Genomic DNA, 20,009 nt, shown 5'->3' with positions numbered 1-20,009 from the left:
CTTTAAGTATATGATTATATATTATGAAAATATGTGCATTATTAGTAGCAAACACTACAGCCTAGTTTTGTAACATAAGTGCTGCTGTTTGGTGCCTTTTAGTACAGACGGAGAGATGGTAGTTTTATCAAAGTCATGTTATTATACTGTGTTTCTTGGACAGACCATCTTAACTACCCTCAGTCTTGACCAAATACACACTGTGCCAAAGCCAGACACTGCCTGGGTCGAGCAGTCACCCATCTCTCTAGTTTATGAACTTATTGATGTTTATCTGAGTCTGCTGCTCTGCTTAGAGTATACAGCTCATTAACAGAGGGAGGGGGGAGAGGGAGGTATAAACAGCAGTAAATGTCAAGACTGTGTCCTGGTCTGAACCCTGCTGGAGAGGAGAGGCCTGCTCCCTATGACAGACTGGGGAGCAGAGAATAAGAGATTGTGATTAAGAAAGGTTAGGAGGATAAACACAGCTGTCCTGGGTGTACCAGGTAGAAAGTTGTGATGAGTGAGGCCAAAGTTTCCCCTAAAAGTGCCACGAGAGAAACATGTCACACCTGATGTCATCTACTACAACAGTAGATGACCTCTGAACTCAGATCGGGACAAACTAAATATGGATGCTCTTAATCTATGATGATTTACTGGGGTTTTATATTGCCAAAGAAAACCAAAAAATCTGCTTCTGATGAAGGAATTGTGTGTGTGTGTGTGTGTGTGTGTGTGTGTGTGTGTGTGTGTGTCAAGAGTCTTCTCTGTAGAACTGAACAAACAGACTCAACACACAACATCCTGTAAAATGGTTTCATTTACTTGTTTTATTTTCTCTCTCTCCGAGATGACTGATTTAGAAATGAGATTTCTCCCCCTTTAACCCTCCCTTCGTGATTGGTCAGATCAGGGTACTGTTGGGTTCTAGGGAGGGACTGTACACACAGTACTATAAATAAACACACAGCATGAGTCTCAATACTCCTCGTCTCCTTTCATTGCTCCATCTGAACTGATTTGAGTGACAGGTGAAATAAGGATACTTTCCAGGTCAGCTTCTTCCATATTGCTGTCACCTGGACTTGTTGCTAAGTGGGCGTGGCCTGGCCTGTGTCAGACCAGTGCAGATGGAGAAGAAGCCACTGCAGAGGATTGAGATGCAGCCCAGAGTCTGATTTTTCTCCTTCAGTGTGAGGTTCCCCTCCTGTCCGCTAGAGCAGCAGTGTCTGACTGACACCTCTCAGCCTTTAGGAACTACCATCTGAGTCAGTATTGCAGATCTGGGGCACGTTCAAGTACAAAAGGGAGAAAATGCTTTTCTGACAGACAATGGAAACAAACATTTAACTATTGGACAGTTTATGGTAGTATCTCCGTTGTTTCTAAACGTTTTCTACCATTTTGTGCCGCCTGAACGTGACTTAGGTGAATAGGCTCTCTGGCCAATCAGTTGCATGAGTTTAGTACCAAGGAGAGGAAAGCTGCATCTCAATACTCTACAATGTGTTCCTTTCCTCACATCCTATTTCAAATCATAGGATAGGTGGAAGCAGCATGGTGGATACCTGCCAGAAATATGCTTTCACATCAGTTTAAATAAAGGAAAGGAGGAGAGGGGGGTGAACTATTAAGATGCAGCCGAGACACTGTAGTCCTCCAGGACCAGAACCCTCTCTCACTCAAACGGGACTGAGCTGGACTACCCACAGATAAGAACCGTAATGAGACTGAACAACCGGAGCAAGGGATCTCACTCGTCAAAAAAAAGGGGGAAAGGGTTGCTACATGTTTTTGAACCTAAAGTAAATCGGTTTTTAATTTAGATCAGGATGACAAAGACCAACGCTCACTCAGCACAAGCACTATTATTATTTACAAGCTCCAAAAATAAAAGTTAAAACGCTTTGCTTCTTTTTTTGTCCTAATCCCCCCCCCCCCCCACACCATTTTCTTCTTCTGGTTTCATCCTTTTTATCTAAAATAAAAAATTGTACACGTAAGAGTTATGAAAATATAGGTTATTCCAACACGGCTGTCCTGGATTTAACCTACTCTCTGGTCTTCCTTATCCTCTCTCTCCATTAAGGGTGTTGGGGGTGAGTTGGGGTGTTGCTGACCCATCCCGCTGGCCTGTCCTGACTCTGGACACTGACTCCGGGGCATGCCATGGGGTCGTGGGTCATAGGTCAGGGTTGTGGTAAAGTCGTTGAGGTCACAGTTCATCACGGTCCCTGAGGAGTGTGTAGCGCGTCTCACTGGGGGCTAACTTCTGGAAGGAACTCTCTGGTGGGTTACTGGCCACCTCACCGATCTCCTCCTGATGAAATAACACATTTATATACACACACACACCTCCCTCTACTACTGCAATGACACCGTTTTATACACACATAATGACGGTGTACGAGTATGCTTGGTGTTCTGACCTGTCCAGGTGTGCTGTCTGTCGGGTCTGGGCCGTGGTGGAACTCTCTGTGTAACTTTCCAGAGTGGAGGTCCAGAACAAACTGCCTCAGCTTCCCAGGGATCCTACACACATTAATATAATCATTAGGTCTACCAATGACATTACTGAAGTGTGGTTGATGACAGAAGGTCATAAACTGATATCACATCAGAGCTGGTCCCATATCAAAGCTGTCTCTGCATGTTAGAGGTGGCTGCAGACACCACACACACACACAGCTAATGAAATAATTTGATCTCGGTGACAGAGGGAGGGAGAACACAAAACACAGACATCCAAAGGAGGAGGTAGTGAATGTGATGTAATGTAATTAGTTGAAGCGGGTGTCAGACCTCAGGGCTCTGTCTGTCTGATCACAGAGGTGATTGGGGGAGGGGCTTAGATGGGGGGTAAAATAGATTAGATGAAATTACATTCGATTAGTTAACACTAATTGCACGTGCCAAGTCATGTCACATTAGCGCCAGTTTCCAGGGCCGTCAATAGAAGAATTATCTAGAAGGTGTGACATTTCTATTATAATCTGTGGACTGTGTGTGTGTGTGTGTGTGTGTGTGTGTGTGTGTGTGTGTGTGTGTGTGTGTGTGTGTGTGTGTGTGTGTATATAAAATGGAATGTATTATATTTGACAAATGCAGATTTTCAACATACAGATCTAAATAATCTAATGACAACAATAATGAGCCATCTCAAATATTGTCACTCAAGTCAGACACAAATGGACACTAGAAAAGCCTGGCCTCGAGGGACAACCCCTCAAGCCAATGACGAGCCTTTTGGACATCAACATTCTAACAGTCTAATAAATACACTTCATATATGCTATCGCAAAAATAATCACTTGGTAGTGTTTATGAAGGTAACAGGATACAAAAGAAAGTGCATAACCAAATAAAACAATAGCATTGTCATTTGTTTATGTAACTGTAGACTATGTAAAAACAAAAAAAGACAAACACCACAATTCAGCTGTTTAAAATCCATTAAATAAACACCATCACAAAGATCATTCATTATTGATTTGTTAACCCATAAGAGTCTAAGTCCTGTTTAAACTTGGGGGGGGGGGGGGGGGGTTCTGTACTGTATAATAATATAAACACAACACGTGTTGGATCCATGTGCTGAAATAAAAGATCCCGGAAATGTTCCATACCCACAAAAAGCTTATTTCTCTCAAATGTTTTTCACAAATGTGTTTTACATCCCTGTTAGTGAGCATTTCTTATTTGCAAAATAATCCATCCAACTGATAGGTGTGGGATAACACGCTGCTGATTAAACAGCATGATCATTACACAGGTGCACCTTGTGCTGGGTACAATAAAAGGCCACTGACTGCAGGAAAGTCCACCAGAGCTGTTGCCAGAGAACTGAATGTTAAAATATCTACCATATGCTGCCTCCAATGTCGTTTTAGAGAATTTGGTAGTATGTCCAACCGGCCATACAACCACAGACCACGTGTATGGCGTTGTGTGTGTGAGCAGTTTGATGATGTCAACAGCATGCTCCAGTTCCCACCAAAATCCAGCAACTTGGCACAGCCATTAAAGAGGAGTGGGCCATCATTCCACAGTCCACAATCAACAGCCTGATCAACTCTATGGGAAGGAGATGTGTCGCGTTGCATGAGGCAAATGGCGGTCACACCAGATACGGACTGGTTTTCTGATCCACGCCCCTACCCTTTTTTTTTTAAAGGCATCTGTGACCAACAGATGCATATCTGTATTCCCAGTAATGTGAAATCCATAGATTAGGGTATAATTAATTCATTTCAATTGACTGATTTCCTTATATGAACTGTAAATCTTTGAAATTGTTGCATGTTGTGTTATTTTGGGGGTTTTAAGAAAGCCATACCAAGGATCATTTTGCTATTTGAGTTTGAATTGTAAGACCCCTCAAAGTATCAAAAATATATACTTTTGGGTGAACAATTAATGTCTCATGGTCTGACAAAACGTATCACAATTGGAGTTGCGAGCTCCACAGCCAGAGCAAATCTATCCTTTGTCTGGACAGGCCAGAAAATGTGACCTGTCGCTCTCCATGTAAATGATGTGTCAGATTTCACAAACTGCATGTCATCGGCGTTCGAAACAGGACAACCAGACCATTCACAGAGTGCACATGCATTGATGCTGCACCATTCACAGATCATGCTGAACACAGAAATGTCGGTTGGAACCGGTCGAGAACCACTCAAGGTGCCCTAAATAGTTGGCCAAATGGCTAAGAGGTAAAAAAAAAAAAAAAATTCAACCAGAGACAGGTGAAAGAAAGTAGAAAGGTTGTACTTACTCAATGTCTCTGAACTCAGGGTACACATACATGTGTCTGAAGGAGTCTATAGCAATGACAGGACAGTCTGCTGGCGTCTTCTGGATGTGTAGCAGTGGGTGACGGAACTTTTCACAGTCCGCATGCAGAAAGTTTATAGATCCTAGGCAGGAGGGGATAGTTATTAATATAATTTATATTATTTATTAAGAAGAGATTAGCATGACTATAATAGTACGGTTATCTAACAAATATAATGCAACTCTGTCCCTGGCTGGGATGAAAACACAACACAAATAAATAGAACAAGAGAGTAACAATGGTCCCAGCACTAAACCCTGTGGCATTTCCCCAGGTGATTGGGCCACAAACAGACTTTTAAGACAAACACACTACCTTTCTCGCTGATGAGCTGGCGTGCCACCTCGTGCTGGAACTTCTCCAAGCTCTCTGTGTCCTCCTTCACGTGAAACAGGATGAGGAATGGGATCCCCTCTTCAGTCAGCTCCTGGAACACACACACAGGGAAGAGGAAGAAGAGTGAAGGCGTCAGCATGCTTCAGTTCGTCTGGCACCGAGCCGAACCAAACGATGGGCTCGCATACTCCCTTAAAAGATTTTCGCTTGAACATTTTGAAAAAAAGAAATAGTACAGTTTGTCCATTTTGAGACGCTACTATACACTTCTTCAATAGTCAGAATTAATCTAAGATAACTCAAGAAATCTGTCATTATAATGTTGGCATTTTTCCATAGGAGATCTTAGTTGCGCAATTTTGCATCTGACTAAGATGTTTGGTGTAGTATGAGGACGGGTCATCTCATTGAATGACAACAAGCACTTCATTGAAGAATACCTACTGTTGACCAATCTGTGACTAGGGGGCGTAGACTTTGGCTACAACCCTTGCCGGGGTCCAAAATGAACAAAAACGTCAAAATGTAATGTATGCACAAACTGTTCAGAAACTGTTTCAGCTGGGAAGCATCCAGAAGCCTTAACGGGTCAGTGGGAGATTCAGGTGTGTGTGTCTATGCCTTGTTGTCGGCAAATGGCGTAGATGTCGGTGGGTGCCATCCCAGGCCAAGTATCAATGGGATAAGCACACCCCCCGATAATGATTGAGCAAAGAGATAAGGACAGGATTACATTAGGGTGGGGCTTGTGTAGGGGAAGAAGCCAGGTCAGAACTGGAAGACGACTCCCAGCGGTATAGAACGGGGCTAGCCCAAAACCTAAATGATTTACTTTAGACTGGATCAAACGGAGAGAAGAAAAAGAGGTAGAGAGAACGCACCTCTCCGTTTTCGAAGGTGATCTCGCGGACCAGAGGGACACATTTGTCCTGCGCCCAAGCGTAGGTGAGGTCAAAGTTGGTTAGTGAGCCCAGGTACACCATGTCAGGAACAGTCTCCCCCATCGGTTTATAGATCACATTATCACCACTGAACCTCTCTGTCTGGGACACGTCACTGGAGGGACAGAGGAAAGATTAAAAGATGACTCAAATGCCAGACCAAAGCATATAAACTATATTATAAATGTTTCGTAGACCTGAGTGCAGTGGTTGGTCTGAAGAGGCTTGACTCACCCGAAGGCAGCGAGAAACACACAGTCGTCTCGGAGGATGTTGGCCACCTTCTCAAACGTGTGGTAGTTCTCAGAATCCTTCTGGTCAAAGTAACCAATAATGTTACGCCTGTCCCTCTGCAGAGAGAGAGATACATTTCCTGGTTCAGTACCAATTATTTTTTGAGGACAGAGTCATATACAAATCTTTAGGAGGCTTTCTGTTGATAGCTCCTTGGTGTCCCGTCAGCTGTGTTCTTTGTGTCAGTTGCCCTGTATAGTTGTCTTTTTTTTCTTCTATTTCGTTTACATTTTTTACTTTTATGCACTTTGAGATGATTCTGTATAATGAAAAGCGCTGTACAAATGTAATAAATTATTATTATTATTCAATATTTAGATTAATAATGGTCCGAGAACAGATCCCTGAGGCACACCTTTTACATGTTCAAATGTTTGGACAACAATACACTGATTTGTGTGTGCCTTATACTCACATCTGCAGAGTTGACCTCCTCCAGACTGTGTATCTCTTTAATGGGATCGACCTTCTGCTGGCGGATGAAGTCAGCGATGGCTGTGACTGACCTCTGACCTCTGTATTCCCTCTTCATCATCATTCCATTACGGAACAACTTCAACGTAGGGTACTTACTGATCCTGTACCGCTGAGCTATGTCAGCTAGAGAGACAGAGAGTTTAATATAGAATGAGGTAGAGGGGGAGAAAGGCGGACAAAGGAAAGGGGAATGAAGGAAAAGAGGCAGGTAGAGAAAATCAGAAAAGGATGGATAGAAACGGGGATGGATGAAAAAGGTGAAAGAGTAAAAGACAGATAGAGGGTGTTTAAAGCTGTCTAAAGACACAGCCGTCAGTCAGCCCCTGATCTCTCAGATGAAAGCTGCCCCCCAGTGAGAGTAAATATTCTCATAGTGCTGTGTGTTTGGCAGGTGTCAGTCTCACTGCAGGGTGTCTCTAAGCTCCAGTCTTCACAGGCAGCAGCAATTTTGTCATTAGTCTTCAAACAGTTTGCAGGTCATCAATAATTCCCTTTAAATTTGTTTATCTCAAAGGATGTGCCTATCAAACGTCTGTGTGTGTGTGTGTGTGTGTGGGGGGCCTAACTGATTACAAAAAAACTAACTGTAATCCATTACCAGCTAAAATATAGTAATCAAATTACAAAAATGTAAATCCTACATTATTACTTACTTTAAAATTGAGAAAGTATGAGGACACCTTTCTGTTTTCTCAACGACATTCACATCCGCATTGAAAAAAAAAAACAGTTTAAGTTTGTTGGACCACAAATCAAAGACCACTATGATGACACACCAAATGCATTGTGATGGTTTGCAGGAATAGGCTTTTGTAGCATACAGTCCTTCTAATGGTGCGACTGCAACAAAAAAAATCAAGGCTTTATTAAGAGCAAGACAAAGGAGCTGATCATGGACTACAGGAAACAGAGGGCCGAGCACGCCGCCATCCACATCGACAGGGCTGTAGGGAGCAGGTCGAGAGCTTCAGGTTCCTACACATCAATAAGGTATTAACATGGTCTACACACACCAACACAGTCGTGAAGAAGGCACAACAACGGCTCTTCCCCCTCAGGAGGCTGAACATTTTCGGCATGGGCCCTCAGATCCTCAAAAAGTTAAAGGTGCACCATTGAAGGCATCTTGACTGGCTGCATCACCACTTGGTATGGCAACTGTTTGGCATCCCACCACATGGCGCTATAGAGGGAAGTGCGTACGACCCAGTACACCATTGGGGTCGAGCTCCCTGCCCACCAGGACCTCTATACAAGGCAGTGTCAGAGGAAGGCCATATCAAAATTCTCAAAGACTCTAGTCACCCAAATCATAGACTGTTCTCTCTTCCACTGCATGCACCAAGCCTGGAACCAACAGGACCCTGAACAGCTTCTACCCCCAAGCCATAAGACCGATAAATATTTAACCAAATAGCTACCCGGACTATCTGCATTGACCCTTTTTGCACTAACTCTTTTGACTCACATACACTGCTGCTACTGTTTATTATATATCCTGTTTCTTAGTCTCGTTACCCCTACTTATATTTACATATCTACCTCAATTACCTCGTACCCCTGCACATCGACTCAGTACTGGTACCCCATGTATATAGCCCAGTTATCCTGACTCAGTACTGGTACCCCATGTATATAGCCCAGTTATCCTGACTCAGTACTGGTACCCCGTGTATATAGCCCAGTTATCCTGACTCAGTACTGGTACCCCGTGTATATAGCCCAGTTATCCTGACTCAGTACTGGTACCCCGTGTATACTCAGCCCAGTTATCCTGACTCAGTACTGGTACCCCATGTATATAGCCCAGTTATCCTGACTCAGTACTGGTACCCCATGTATATAGCCCAGTTATCCTGACTCAGTACTGGTACCCCATGTATATAGCCCAGTTATCCTGACTCAGTACTGGTACCCCATGTATATAGCCCAGTTATCCTGACTCAGTACTGGTACCCCATGTATATAGCCCAGTTATCCTGACTCAGTACTGGTACCCCATGTATATAGTTATCCTGACTCAGTTATCCTGACTCAGTACTGGTACCCCATGTATATAGCCCAGTTATCCTGACTCAGTACTGGTACCCCATGTATATAGCCCAGTTATCCTGACTCAGTACTGGTACCCCATGTATATAGCCCAGTTATCCTGACTCAGTACTGGTACCCCATGTATATAGCCCAGTTATCCTGACTCAGTACTGGTACCCCATGTATATAGCCCAGTTAACCTGACTCAGTACTGGTACCCCATGTATATAGCCCAGTTATCCTGACTCAGTACTGGTACCCCATGTATATAGCCCAGTTATCCTGACTCAGTACTGGTACCCCATGTATATAGCCCAGTTATCCTGACTCAGTACTGGTACCCCATGTATATAGCCCAGTTATCCTGACTCAGTACTGGTACCCCATGTATATAGCCCAGTTAACCTGACTCAGTACTGGTACCCCATGTATATAGCCCAGTTATCCTGACTCAGTACTGGTACCCCCATGTATATAGCCCAGTTATCCTGACTCAGTACTGGTACCCCATGTATATAGCCCAGTTATCCTGACTCAGTACTGGTACCCTCATGTATATAGCCCAGTTATCCTGACTCAGTACTGGTACCCCATGTATATAGCCCAGTTATCCTGACTCAGTACTGGTACCCCATGTATATAGCCCAGTTATCCTGACTCAGTACTGGTACCCCATGTATATAGCCCAGTTATCCTGACTCAGTACTGGTACCCCATGTATATAGCCCAGTTATCCTGACTCAGTACTGGTACCCCATGTATATAGCCCAGTTATCCTGACTCAGTACTGGTACCCCATGTATATAGCCCAGTTATCCTGACTCAGTACTGGTACCCCATGTATATAGCCCAGTTATCCTGACTCAGTACTGGTACCCCATGTATATAGCCCAGTTATCCTGACTCAGTACTGGTACCCCATGTATATAGCCCAGTTATCCTGACTCAGTACTGGTACCCCATGTATATAGCCCAGTTATCCTGACTCAGTACTGGTACCCCATGTATATAGCCCAGTTATCCTGACTCATTGTGGATTTATTCCTTGTGTTATTATATATTGTTTTCTATTTTTGTCTCTGCATAGTTGGGAAGGGATCACAAGTAAGCGTTTCACTGTTAGTCTATCAAATCTAATTTTATTTGTCACATACACATGGTGAGCAGATGTTAATGCGAGGGTAGCGAAATGCTTGTGCCTCTAGTGCCGACAGTGCAGTAATATCTAACAAGTAATCTAACAATTCCACAACAACTACCTGACACACACAAATGTAAAGGGATGGGATAAGAATATATACATATAAATATACGGATGAGCGATGACCGAGTAGCAAAGGGAAAGTGCAATAGATGGTATAAATACAGTATATACATATGAGATGAGTAATGGAAGATATGGAAACATTATTCAAGTGGCATTATTAAAGTGACTAGTGATCCATTTATTAAAGTTGCCAATGATTTCAAGTCTGTATGTAGGCAGCAGCCTCTCTGTGTTAGTGATGGCTGTTTAACAGTCTGATGGCCTTAAGCTAGAAGCTATTTTTCAGTCTCTCGGTCCCAGCTTTGATGCACCTGTACTGACCTCGCCTTCTGGATGGTAGCGGGGTGAACAGGCAGTGGCTCTACACCTATTGCTTACAAAAAAATGGGACAAGTAAAATGTGATTTTGATTTTACTGCTGTTGGCATCCAAAGATTATACATTTAACTTGAATAAACACTTGGAGGTAAGGATGTCGTACCTCCTAGTGTTATTGATATCTACACTGCTGCTCTCTCATTTAGCTATTTGGGCCTCATGGATTGTGGTTGTTGTGGATGGCTGTGGACAAACCAACATGTGTATTTTAACCCAATAATGGTTGAATTGAAGAAGTTAAAGCTGCCTATCAATCAAATGTTGCAACCAGTGGACAGCCAGTGAAAAATGCGCTCTTGCAGCTGCATCGTGTGGATCACAGTCTGTGGAATAAACGTTTGACGGCTCCTCCATGGTATTGAGCTCCTCCATGGTATTGAGGTCCACATGCTGTCAAAAACAAGTTTCATTTAACAAGACCACAAGTGGGGCTTTTATTGCTCTATCTAATTCATGCCGATTAAAAAAAATTATGTCCATAGGCCTATTGGACACATGCTCAAACTCGCACACTTCTGATCACCTTAAAGAGCTGCAAATGATAAGAGATATCAGTGTCACCAACACAAGCTTAAACAATAGGCCTATAGCAAATGCAGCATATGGTATTAATTTTTCGTTAGTGCTCAAAGCATGTCATTCCATGAGAGCAGAATTTCCTTTTCAACTTGAAGCAATGAGCCCAATCAGTCCTCAATGACAACAAAATCATAAACAGAGTAGGCTAATAAGTCCTTGGTTTTGGGGTCATGCTCATGTTAAACAACAGAGTAGGCTAATAAGTCCTTGGTTTTGGGGTCATGCTCATGTTAAACAACAGAGTAGGCTAATAAGTCCTTAGTTTTAGGGTCATGCTCAGGTTAAACAACAGAGTAGGCTAATAAGTCCTTAGTTTTAGGGTCATGCTCAGGTTAAACAACAGAATAGGCTAATAAGTCCTTAGTTTTAGGGTCATGCTCAGGTTAAACAACAGAATAGGCTAATAAGTCCTTAGTTTTAGGGTCATGTTCAGGTTAAACAACAGAATAGGCTAATAAGTCCTTAGTTTTAGGGTCATGTTCAGGTTAAACAACAGAGTAGGCTAATAAGTCCTTAGTTTAGGGTCATGCTCATGTTAAACAACAGAATAGGCTAATAAGTCCTTGGTTTTAGGGTCATGCTCAGGTTAAACAACAGAATAGGCTAATAAGTCCTTGGTTTTAGGGTCATGCTCAGGTTAAACAACAGAATAGGCTAATAAGTCCTTAGTTTTAGGGTCATGCTCAGGTTAAACAACAGAATAGGCTAATAAGTCCTTAGTTTTAGGGTCATGCTCAGGTTAAACAACAGAATAGGCTAATAAGTCCTTAGTTTTAGGGTCATGCTCAGGTTAAACAACAGAATAGGCTAATAAGTCCTTAGTTTTAGGGTCATGCTCAGGTTAAACAACAGAATAGGCTAATAAGTCCTTAGTTTTAGGGTCATGCTCAGGTTAAACAACAGAATAGGCTAATAAGTCCTTAGTTTTAGGGTCATGCTCAGGTTAAACAACAGAATAGGCTAATAAGTCCTTAGTTTTAGGGTCATGCTCAGGTTAAACAACAGAATAGGCTAATAAGTCCTTAGTTTTAGGGTCATGCTCAGGTTAAACAACAGAATAGGCTAATAAGTCCTTAGTTTTAGAGTCATGCTCAGGTTAAACAACAGAATAGGCTAATAAGTCCTTAGTTTTAGGGTCATGCTCAGGTTAAACAACAGAATAGGCTAATAAGTCCTTAGTTTAGGGTCATGTTCAGGTTAAACAATTTGGCTTATCTATATTGCTATATCGTATTCTTGAAGATCAAGAGAATTCCATGAATTGGAATGACCGGAAATCTGACCGACTGTGTTTTGATGTAAAGATACAGCCTAATCTTATGATTATCTGTGTTGAAGTAGAAAGCAATGGTTTAGAAGAAGCCTACATAACCCATAAAGTAAAATGCAACATCCATTTTTTAATCTACGTAAAATTAACTAAAAGTAATCAGATTACTTTACAGAGTTTGGGCAAACCAAAAGTTACGTTACGGATTAAAACCCTGTGTGTGTACGAGCGTGTCACTCACAGTGCTGATCACAGTCGACGCGCGCAAACACCACCTGAGTGACATCAGGAAACTCCTCCCTCGCGATGTTCGATGCCTCCTCAAAGATAGGCTGGAGCATCTGGCTGAATCTACACCTGGGAGGAGAGGGGGGAGAATGTGGGTATAATTTCATTTGCTTATCAAATGAGATTTTATATTGTTACCCTTTGGAGGAACTGTCATAGTGTAATTGCTTTGGCCACATTGCATTACTCTCCAGCCATGATGCCACTAAAGCATGTTGGAATTCTAATTCATCACACACCACACACACACACACACACACACACACACACACAGAAAATGTATGCAAACAGACAATTGAGTAGGAGAGGACAAATGTTCACAGGAGAACTAACACACTTACCAGTCTGCATAGAAATTAACCAATGCCACTCCAGCATTGTCTGTGAGGGGAAAAAAAACGTTACACCCACTGTTTTACAACAACGTCAAACACACAGGAATTAAAGTACATTTATACATACTCATAGGCAAGGGAGGTTCGTGGGTGAATCATTAGTGTTATTCATACAGTCAAACAGCCACCAAGCGTTGAGGAAGGAGACAACACAAGATAAGAGCATTACAAGGAGAGAGAGAGAGAGGCAAGAGGGAGGAAATGACACAGATGGAGAGAGAAAGAGGGATAGATGAGAACCACAGAGATGTCTCTATACCCTGTCACAGACAATGTCTTACTGAGGATGTCTTCAATGTTTCCTGTGTCTAGACTGGTAATTTCAGCCTGGCCTGGAGTGGAGAGACCAGTAACCTAGAGCCGGAGAAGAAAGGGTTAATGAGGGCGATGATATGGCTAGAACCTGTCCTCACACAGATGTGCCATGAGCCCAGTCCAAAAACAACCAGTCAGTGTTTGCAGTGTTAACGGAAGAAGTTCTAAAGCTGCTGTCCTGTTGTTTCCATTAATTATCTTGTTGCTGTTTCCAGACCAGGCAAACAGGTGAGAAACCATCTTTCTCTCACTTTGGCTCCCTCTCTTCTTATTATTTATTTAGAATTCATCCATATGAGTCCTGTTGAGATCCAGACATCTCAGTTCTCTGATGGACGTTGACGCCACAGGTGATGTGGAACAGAGGACTCTGTTCTCAGGGTCAAAGTCAAACTTCCCCATGGACTAGAGCGACCAGGACAGTGTCATACACTGGACACGGAGGCAGAGAAAGAAGTAGAAGTGAGACATGACATTGCATAATATTTTCAGGTTCATATATATGAACTAAGCAGACCAGACCCAGCTGCTATCGCATTTGTGTCTATGGGATAGCCACCCTTTAAGCAGACAATTTTTTTCCAATGGCAAACGGCCCGAGAAAGACATCTTCATTAATCCACCATCTTTGACGGAGAGTGGTGTTATTGGAGATGCTCTACTACACAGAGTCTCACATTCCCTGGAAGATCAAATGTATTTCTCTGTATCTCAGCAAGCATTTCCGAGTCCTATGACAATCCAATTTTCTGCTACCACCATAACAATAACTTCACACAAAAACAGCAACAAGAGCCAGTCACTAGACTGATAGTTGAGCTTAGGACAGAAGACAGGGCTGTGGCTAGGATATAGACTGGGGCTAAGTTAAGCAAGGCCTGGACATTCCCATGTATTAATACAAGGGGAACCCCTCTAAACCAGTGTCTCAGTAGCATCCTGTCAATGAGGACATTCAGATAACTAAGCTTTATCTAACATCAGTCGTTTGACTCATTCAAATCAGCAGGGTGTGTGTGGTGGACGACACACCTTCAAAAAGGTGTGTATTCTAAGACGAGAGACACGGTCACAGTGCCCTCCATAGTTATTGGGACAGTGAAGCATGTTTTCTTCTTATGGCTGTAAACTCCAACAGTTTGAAATCAAACAATGACTATGGGGTTAAAGTGCAGACTGTGAGCTTTAATTTGAGGGTGTTTTCATCCATATTGGGTGAACCGTTTAGAAATTACAGCACTTTTTGTACATAGTAACCTCATTTTAGGGGACCAAAAGTATTAGAACAACTTCACTTACAGTGGAGAGAACAAGTATTTGATACACTGCTGATTTTGCAGGTTTTCCTACTTACAAAGCATGTAGAGGTCTGATTTTTTTAAAAACATAGATACACTTCAACTGTGAGAGACTGAATCTAAAACAAAAGTCCAGAAAATCACATTATGATTTTTAAACAATTAATTTGCATTTTATTGCATGACATAAGTATTTGATACATCAGAAAAGCAGAACTTAATATTTGGTACAGAAACCTTTGTTTGCCATTACAGAGATCATACGTTTCCTGTAGTTCTTGAAGAGGTTTGCACACACCGCAGCAGGGATTTTGGCCCACTCCTCCATACAGACCTTCTCCAGATCTTTCAGGTTTCGGGGCTGTCGCTGGGCAATACGGACTTTCAGCTCCCTCCAAAGATTATCTATTGGGTTCAGGTCTGGAGACTGGCTAGGCCACTCCAGGACCTTGAGATGCTTCTTAGTTGCCATTGCTGTGTGTTTCCGGTCATTGTCATGCTGAAAGACCCAGCCATGACCCATCTTCAATGCTCTTACTGAGGGAAGGAGGTTGTTGGCCAAGATCTCGTGATCCATTGCCCCATCCTCCCCTCAATACGGTGCAGTCGTCCTGTCCCCTTTGCAGAAAAGCATCCCCAAAGAATGATGTTTCCACCTCCATGCTTCACGGTTGGGATGGTGTTCATGGGGTTGTACTCATCCTTCTTCTTCCTCCAAACACAGCGAGTGGAGATTAGACCAAAAAGCTCTATTTTTGTCTCATCAGACCACATTAACTTCTTCCATTCCTCCTCTGGATCATCCAGATGGTCATTGGCAAACTTCAGACGGGCCTCGACATACGCTGGCTTGAGCAGGGGGACCTTGCGTGCGCTGCAGGATTTTAATCCATGATGGCGTAGTGTGTTACTAATGGTTTTCTTTGAGACTGTGGTCCCAGCTCTCTTCAGGTCATTGACCAGGTCCTGCCGTGTAGTTCTGGGCTGATCCCTCACCTTCCTCATGATCATTGACGCCCCACAAAGTGAGATCTTGCATGGAGCCCCAGACCGAGAGTGATTGACTGTCATCTTGAACTTCTTCCATTTTCTAATAATTGTGCCAACAGTTGTTGCCTTCTCACCAAGCTGCTTGCCTATTGTCCTGTATCCCATCCCAGTCTTGTGCAGGTCTACAATTTTATCCCTGATGTCCTTACACAGCTCTCTGGTCTTGGCCATTGTGGAGAGGTTGGAGTCTGCTTGATTGAGTGTGTGGACAGGTGTCTTTTATACAGGTAACGAGTACAAACAGGTGCAGTTAATACAGGTAATGAGTGGAGAACAGGAGGGCTTCTTAAAGAAAAACTAACAGGTCTGTGAGAGCCGGAATTCTTACTGGTTGGTAGGTGATTAAATACTTATGTTGTGCAATAAAATGCTAATTATTTACTTAAAAATCATACAATGTGATTTTCTGGATTTTTGTTTTAGATTCTGTCTCTCACAGTTGTAGTGTACCTATGTTAAAAAAATGACATCTCTACATGCTTTGTAAGTAGGAAAACCTGCAAAATCGGCAGTGTTTCAAATACTTGTTCTCCCCACTGTATATGTGTATTAAAGTAGTACAAAGTTAAGTATTTGGTCCCATATTCCTAGCACGCAATGACTACATCAAGCTTGTGACTCAAATGCTAACCTCCCCTGTTATTGTAAGGGGTAGGCATGGGCATGTCTTGGGGGTTTGATCTAAAATGCTAACCTCCCCTGTTATTGTAAGGGGTAGGCATGGGCATGTCTTGGGGGTTTGATATAAAATGCTAACCTCCCCTGTTATTGTAAGGGGTAGGCATGGGCATGTCTTGGGGGTTTGATATAAAATGCTAAACTCCCCTGTTATTGTAAGGGGTAGGCATGGGCATGTCTTGGGGGTTTGATATAAAATGCTAACCTCCCCTGTTATTGTAAGGGGTAGGCATGGGCATGTCTTGGGGGTTTGATATAAAATGCTAACCTCCCCTGTTATTGTAAGGGGTAGGCATGGGCATGTCTTGGGGGTTTGATATAAAATGCTAACCTCCCCTGTTATTGTAAGGGGTAGGCATGGGCATGTCTTGGGGGTTTGATATAAAATGCTAACCTCCCCTGTTATTGTAAGGGGTAGGCATGGGCATGTCTTGGGGGTTTGATATAAAATGCTAACCTCCCTGTTATTGTAAGGGGTAGGCATGGGCATGTCTTGGGGGTTTGATATAAAATGCTAACCTCCCCTGTTATTGTAAGGGGTAGGCATGGGCATGTCTTGGGGGTTTGATATAAAATGCTAACCTCCCCTGTTATTGTTAGTGGTTAGCATGTCTTGGGGGTATGAACTTCCTCACTCGTAATTATTCACGATTCATTCAAATTTGTAGAGTCAGTATTTATTCAATATTTTCTTAACTGTATTTCTTGAACTGCATTGTGTGGTTAAGTGCTTGTAAGTAAGCAATTCGCGGTAAGGTCTACACCGGTTGTATTCGGCACATGACCCTACATTCAGTAATGGTCAGTAATTTTTGTAAGTAGTTGTGGTCAGTACTTGTGTGGTTTTTATCAATAGTTTAGGTAAGTAGTAGGGTGGTTCATTAGTTGTGGTGTTTCTTTTTTTGGTCGTGGTCAGTAGTTAGTCAGCAGTTGTGGTCAATAGTGATCAGTAGTTTTGGTCACTCGTTTTGATAAGTAGATGTGTGGTTCAGTAGTTTTGGTCACTTGTTTTGATAAGTAGGTGTGTGGTCCAGTAGTTTTGGTCACTCGTTTTGATAAGTAGATGTGTGGTTCAGTAGTTTTGGTCACTCGTTTTGTGGCTGTGGTCAGTATTTGTGGATAGTAGTTTTGGTCAGTAGTTGTGTGGTTGTGGTCAGTAGTTGTGTGGTTGTAATCAGTAGTTGTGTGGTTGTAATCAGTAGTTGTGTGGTTGTAATCAGTAGTTGTGGTTAATAGTTGTGTGGTCCATAGTTTTATGGTGAGTAATGGTGTGGTTGTGGTCAGTAGTTGTGTTGTTGTGGTGATACTTTGTGGGGTTCAGTAGTTGTAGTTTTGGTAAGTAGTTGTTATCTGTAGTTGTATGATTGTGGCCTGTAGTTGTGGTCAGTAGGTGTAGTCAGTAGTAGTGATCAGTAGTTGTGTGGTTAAGTGCTTGTAAGTAAGAATTTCATGCTAAGGTCTACACCGCTTGTATTCGGCGCATGTCACAACGTTATATCAGCACCGAACATGTCACCCTCCCTAGGAGAGGGGGTGACCTCGATAATTTATTGTTAAAACGAGAGACTGCCTGGATCTTTAATTTAAAGACCCTTGCTCCTCTCGGTTTCAACGTAGACTTTGATCTGAAGCCATTCTTGTGATTTTGCTATTGTAAATGTTTTGTAGGCCTAGGTAGGCAAATTGTGTGTATGATGGAATGCTATCCATTCATGTTTTTGGTACGTTATTTTTATATATGAGAATTAACCAATGATATCAGGCCACACCGGCCATGATTACAGACACCAGTGTGTGTCCTTTGACACTATATAAACTAGTCACCCCACAGTGTTTGATTATACCCTGATGAAGACAGTTTGTCAGTCAAAACGTTGAATATTAGGTTATTAAATGATTGCATCTGAGCTCCTAGAGTGTGCGGCTCTACTTACATTTTTTAAGTATTCGCCGCATGTGACAAATAACATTTTATTTGACCATTGGTCCCCTAAAATGGGGGGAACCATGTACAGAAAGTGCTGTAATTTCTCAACGGTTCACCCAACATGGATGAAAATACCCTCAAATGAAATACCCTCAAATCCAAAATTTTGGAGTGTAAAGCCAAAAGAAGAAGAAATGTTTCACTTTCCCAATAATTACAGAGGGCACTGTATATGTACGTACTGTATGCATTTAAGGTGACAGTCTGTGTTAACAGGAGAAGCTGTATTTACTGTGGTTTGTAATATAACACTTTAGAGAGAAGGCTGAGTGGTGGCGGATGTGGTTGTATTTACAAAATGTACACACTATTTCCAGGGTCAACTTATACCGGACTAGTGGTATTACGTATAGTGAGGTCATCTCACAGCAGCCCGGCTGTGACACTCATCTGTATGTCTGCTGAGTGACAACAGCTTCAGTTTAACAAGAGATATTTCAGTAATTAAATGTTGCCACTGTCTCTGGTTTAACTATGTGACGGTGACGAGACAGGCCTATTCCCTAAATAATGTATGAATACAGACATTTGTAGCTACTTTCTAGCCATCTTCCGGTTTCTAGATTATAAGACATTATAAAAGCCATGAATCGTGCTGATTAACAAGTATATGACTTAGTTATGACCTAGTTTAAATCCTTGACTGACTGTAAAGAAAGTTTACACTGTAATAGGCCGATATCCTGAGCAGCAGAACAGAGCTTGATCAGTTCCGGGTTGTCAGCCAATAGGAATGAGCCACAACAGAGGAATTCACCAACCGGCTCCATCATTCCGCAACACGATTGTGGCTAAATTCACTAACTTGTGGTACCGTCCCACGACCTGGCTAGCTAGCTACATATGTTAGCAATCAAGACAACTACAACATTAGCTGTTGGCTAGCTAGCTAGGTAAGTTAAACAAACAGCATATATAGCCAAGTCTGATAGCTAACGTTAGCTCACACAATCAATGATACGTGGATTTAAGATTCACCATGCATCTACAATAAGATACTGATTTGGACTTGCACAGTCGTTAGCTAGCTAGTTAACATAACAGAGCAGAGTGAGGCGAGTGGTCACAGAAAATGAGGGTCATGACTCATGTCTCTACATTGCTAACTAACAGTTAGCTAACGTTACTGAGCTTAGCTAGCCAGCTAACTGATCTAAATTAACCTGGTTTGCCGACTCGCTATTTTAGCCAGCTTACGTTAGCTAGGTACAGTAATGTAAAGACTATATTCAGGTTTAATACACCTTTATTTTGTGATTGACAAAAGTAGCTATCACTTTGAAAAACGAATTGCCTATAATTATAATGTTAGCTAACTGTTTGTGAAGCCAGACCGACCGCACTTCAAATACAAGGACGTGTAAGTTAGCTGTCGAAGTTCCTTACCAGCAGTATCGTGAGGAAGCCGACCTCGAGAGAGGATACTATTGGTGGTAGTTTCATTGTAGAGTTGGTTGAGGTTATGGTGTTGTTCGGTCTTCCCTGTCTCCGGATACAACTCTGCTGCTGAGGCAGGAAACGGATGGGTGACCACGGTAACGTGAGCGATCTTTCCGGGTTTATGGGAGTAGTAGTTTTATAATTTTATTTAGCAATGATT

At 42.4% G+C, this 20,009-nt stretch overlaps 2 protein-coding genes across 4 annotated transcripts in view; one reads left to right on the top strand and one right to left on the bottom strand.

The window, feature by feature from the left end:
- Positions 1-787: 787 nt before the first annotated feature.
- LOC123998309 (endoplasmic reticulum resident protein 44-like) lies at positions 788-19,951 on the bottom strand. Its single transcript, XM_046303408.1, has 11 exons — positions 19,796-19,951; positions 13,363-13,435; positions 13,028-13,067; positions 12,640-12,755; positions 6,809-6,993; positions 6,334-6,449; positions 6,040-6,214; positions 5,138-5,249; positions 4,763-4,904; positions 2,415-2,517; positions 788-2,305 (listed from the first exon to the last, which is right to left on the bottom strand). Exons 1-11 carry the CDS (start codon positions 19,850-19,852, stop codon positions 2,201-2,203), a joined length of 1,224 nt encoding a protein of 407 aa, XP_046159364.1. The 5' UTR covers positions 19,853-19,951; the 3' UTR covers positions 788-2,200.
- Positions 13,606-20,009, top strand: part of LOC123998307 (inversin-like) — a 62,472-nt gene continuing 56,068 nt past the window's right edge. Inside the window, exon 1 of one of the 3 annotated variants that reach the window (XM_046303404.1) lies at positions 13,606-13,624. The gene's annotated coding sequence lies outside the window, so the exon portion shown is untranslated. Of the gene's footprint in view, positions 13,625-19,220; positions 19,303-19,925; positions 19,945-20,009 lie in introns of those variants that run through there. The other 2 variants (XM_046303402.1, XM_046303403.1) reach the window with 2 other exon arrangements.

The sequence above is a fragment of the Oncorhynchus gorbuscha genome, linkage group LG15 (genome assembly GCF_021184085.1).
Source record: "Oncorhynchus gorbuscha isolate QuinsamMale2020 ecotype Even-year linkage group LG15, OgorEven_v1.0, whole genome shotgun sequence".
In the NCBI taxonomy this organism is placed as follows: domain Eukaryota; kingdom Metazoa; phylum Chordata; class Actinopteri; order Salmoniformes; family Salmonidae; genus Oncorhynchus; species Oncorhynchus gorbuscha.
This window is presented reverse-complemented; position numbering and strand designations above follow the sequence as displayed.

Coding starts and splice junctions, on each gene's coding strand:
- LOC123998309 (XM_046303408.1), bottom strand. CDS start 19,852: ATGAAACTACCACCAATAGTATCCTCTCTCGAGGTCGGCTTCCTCACG. Junction 13,068..13,362: donor AAACATTGAAGACATCCTCA/GTAAGACATTGT, acceptor TTCCCCTCACAG/ACAATGCTGGAGTGGCATTG. Junction 6,215..6,333: donor GTGTTTCTCGCTGCCTTCGG/GTGAGTCAAGCC, acceptor CTGTCCCTCCAG/TGACGTGTCCCAGACAGAGA.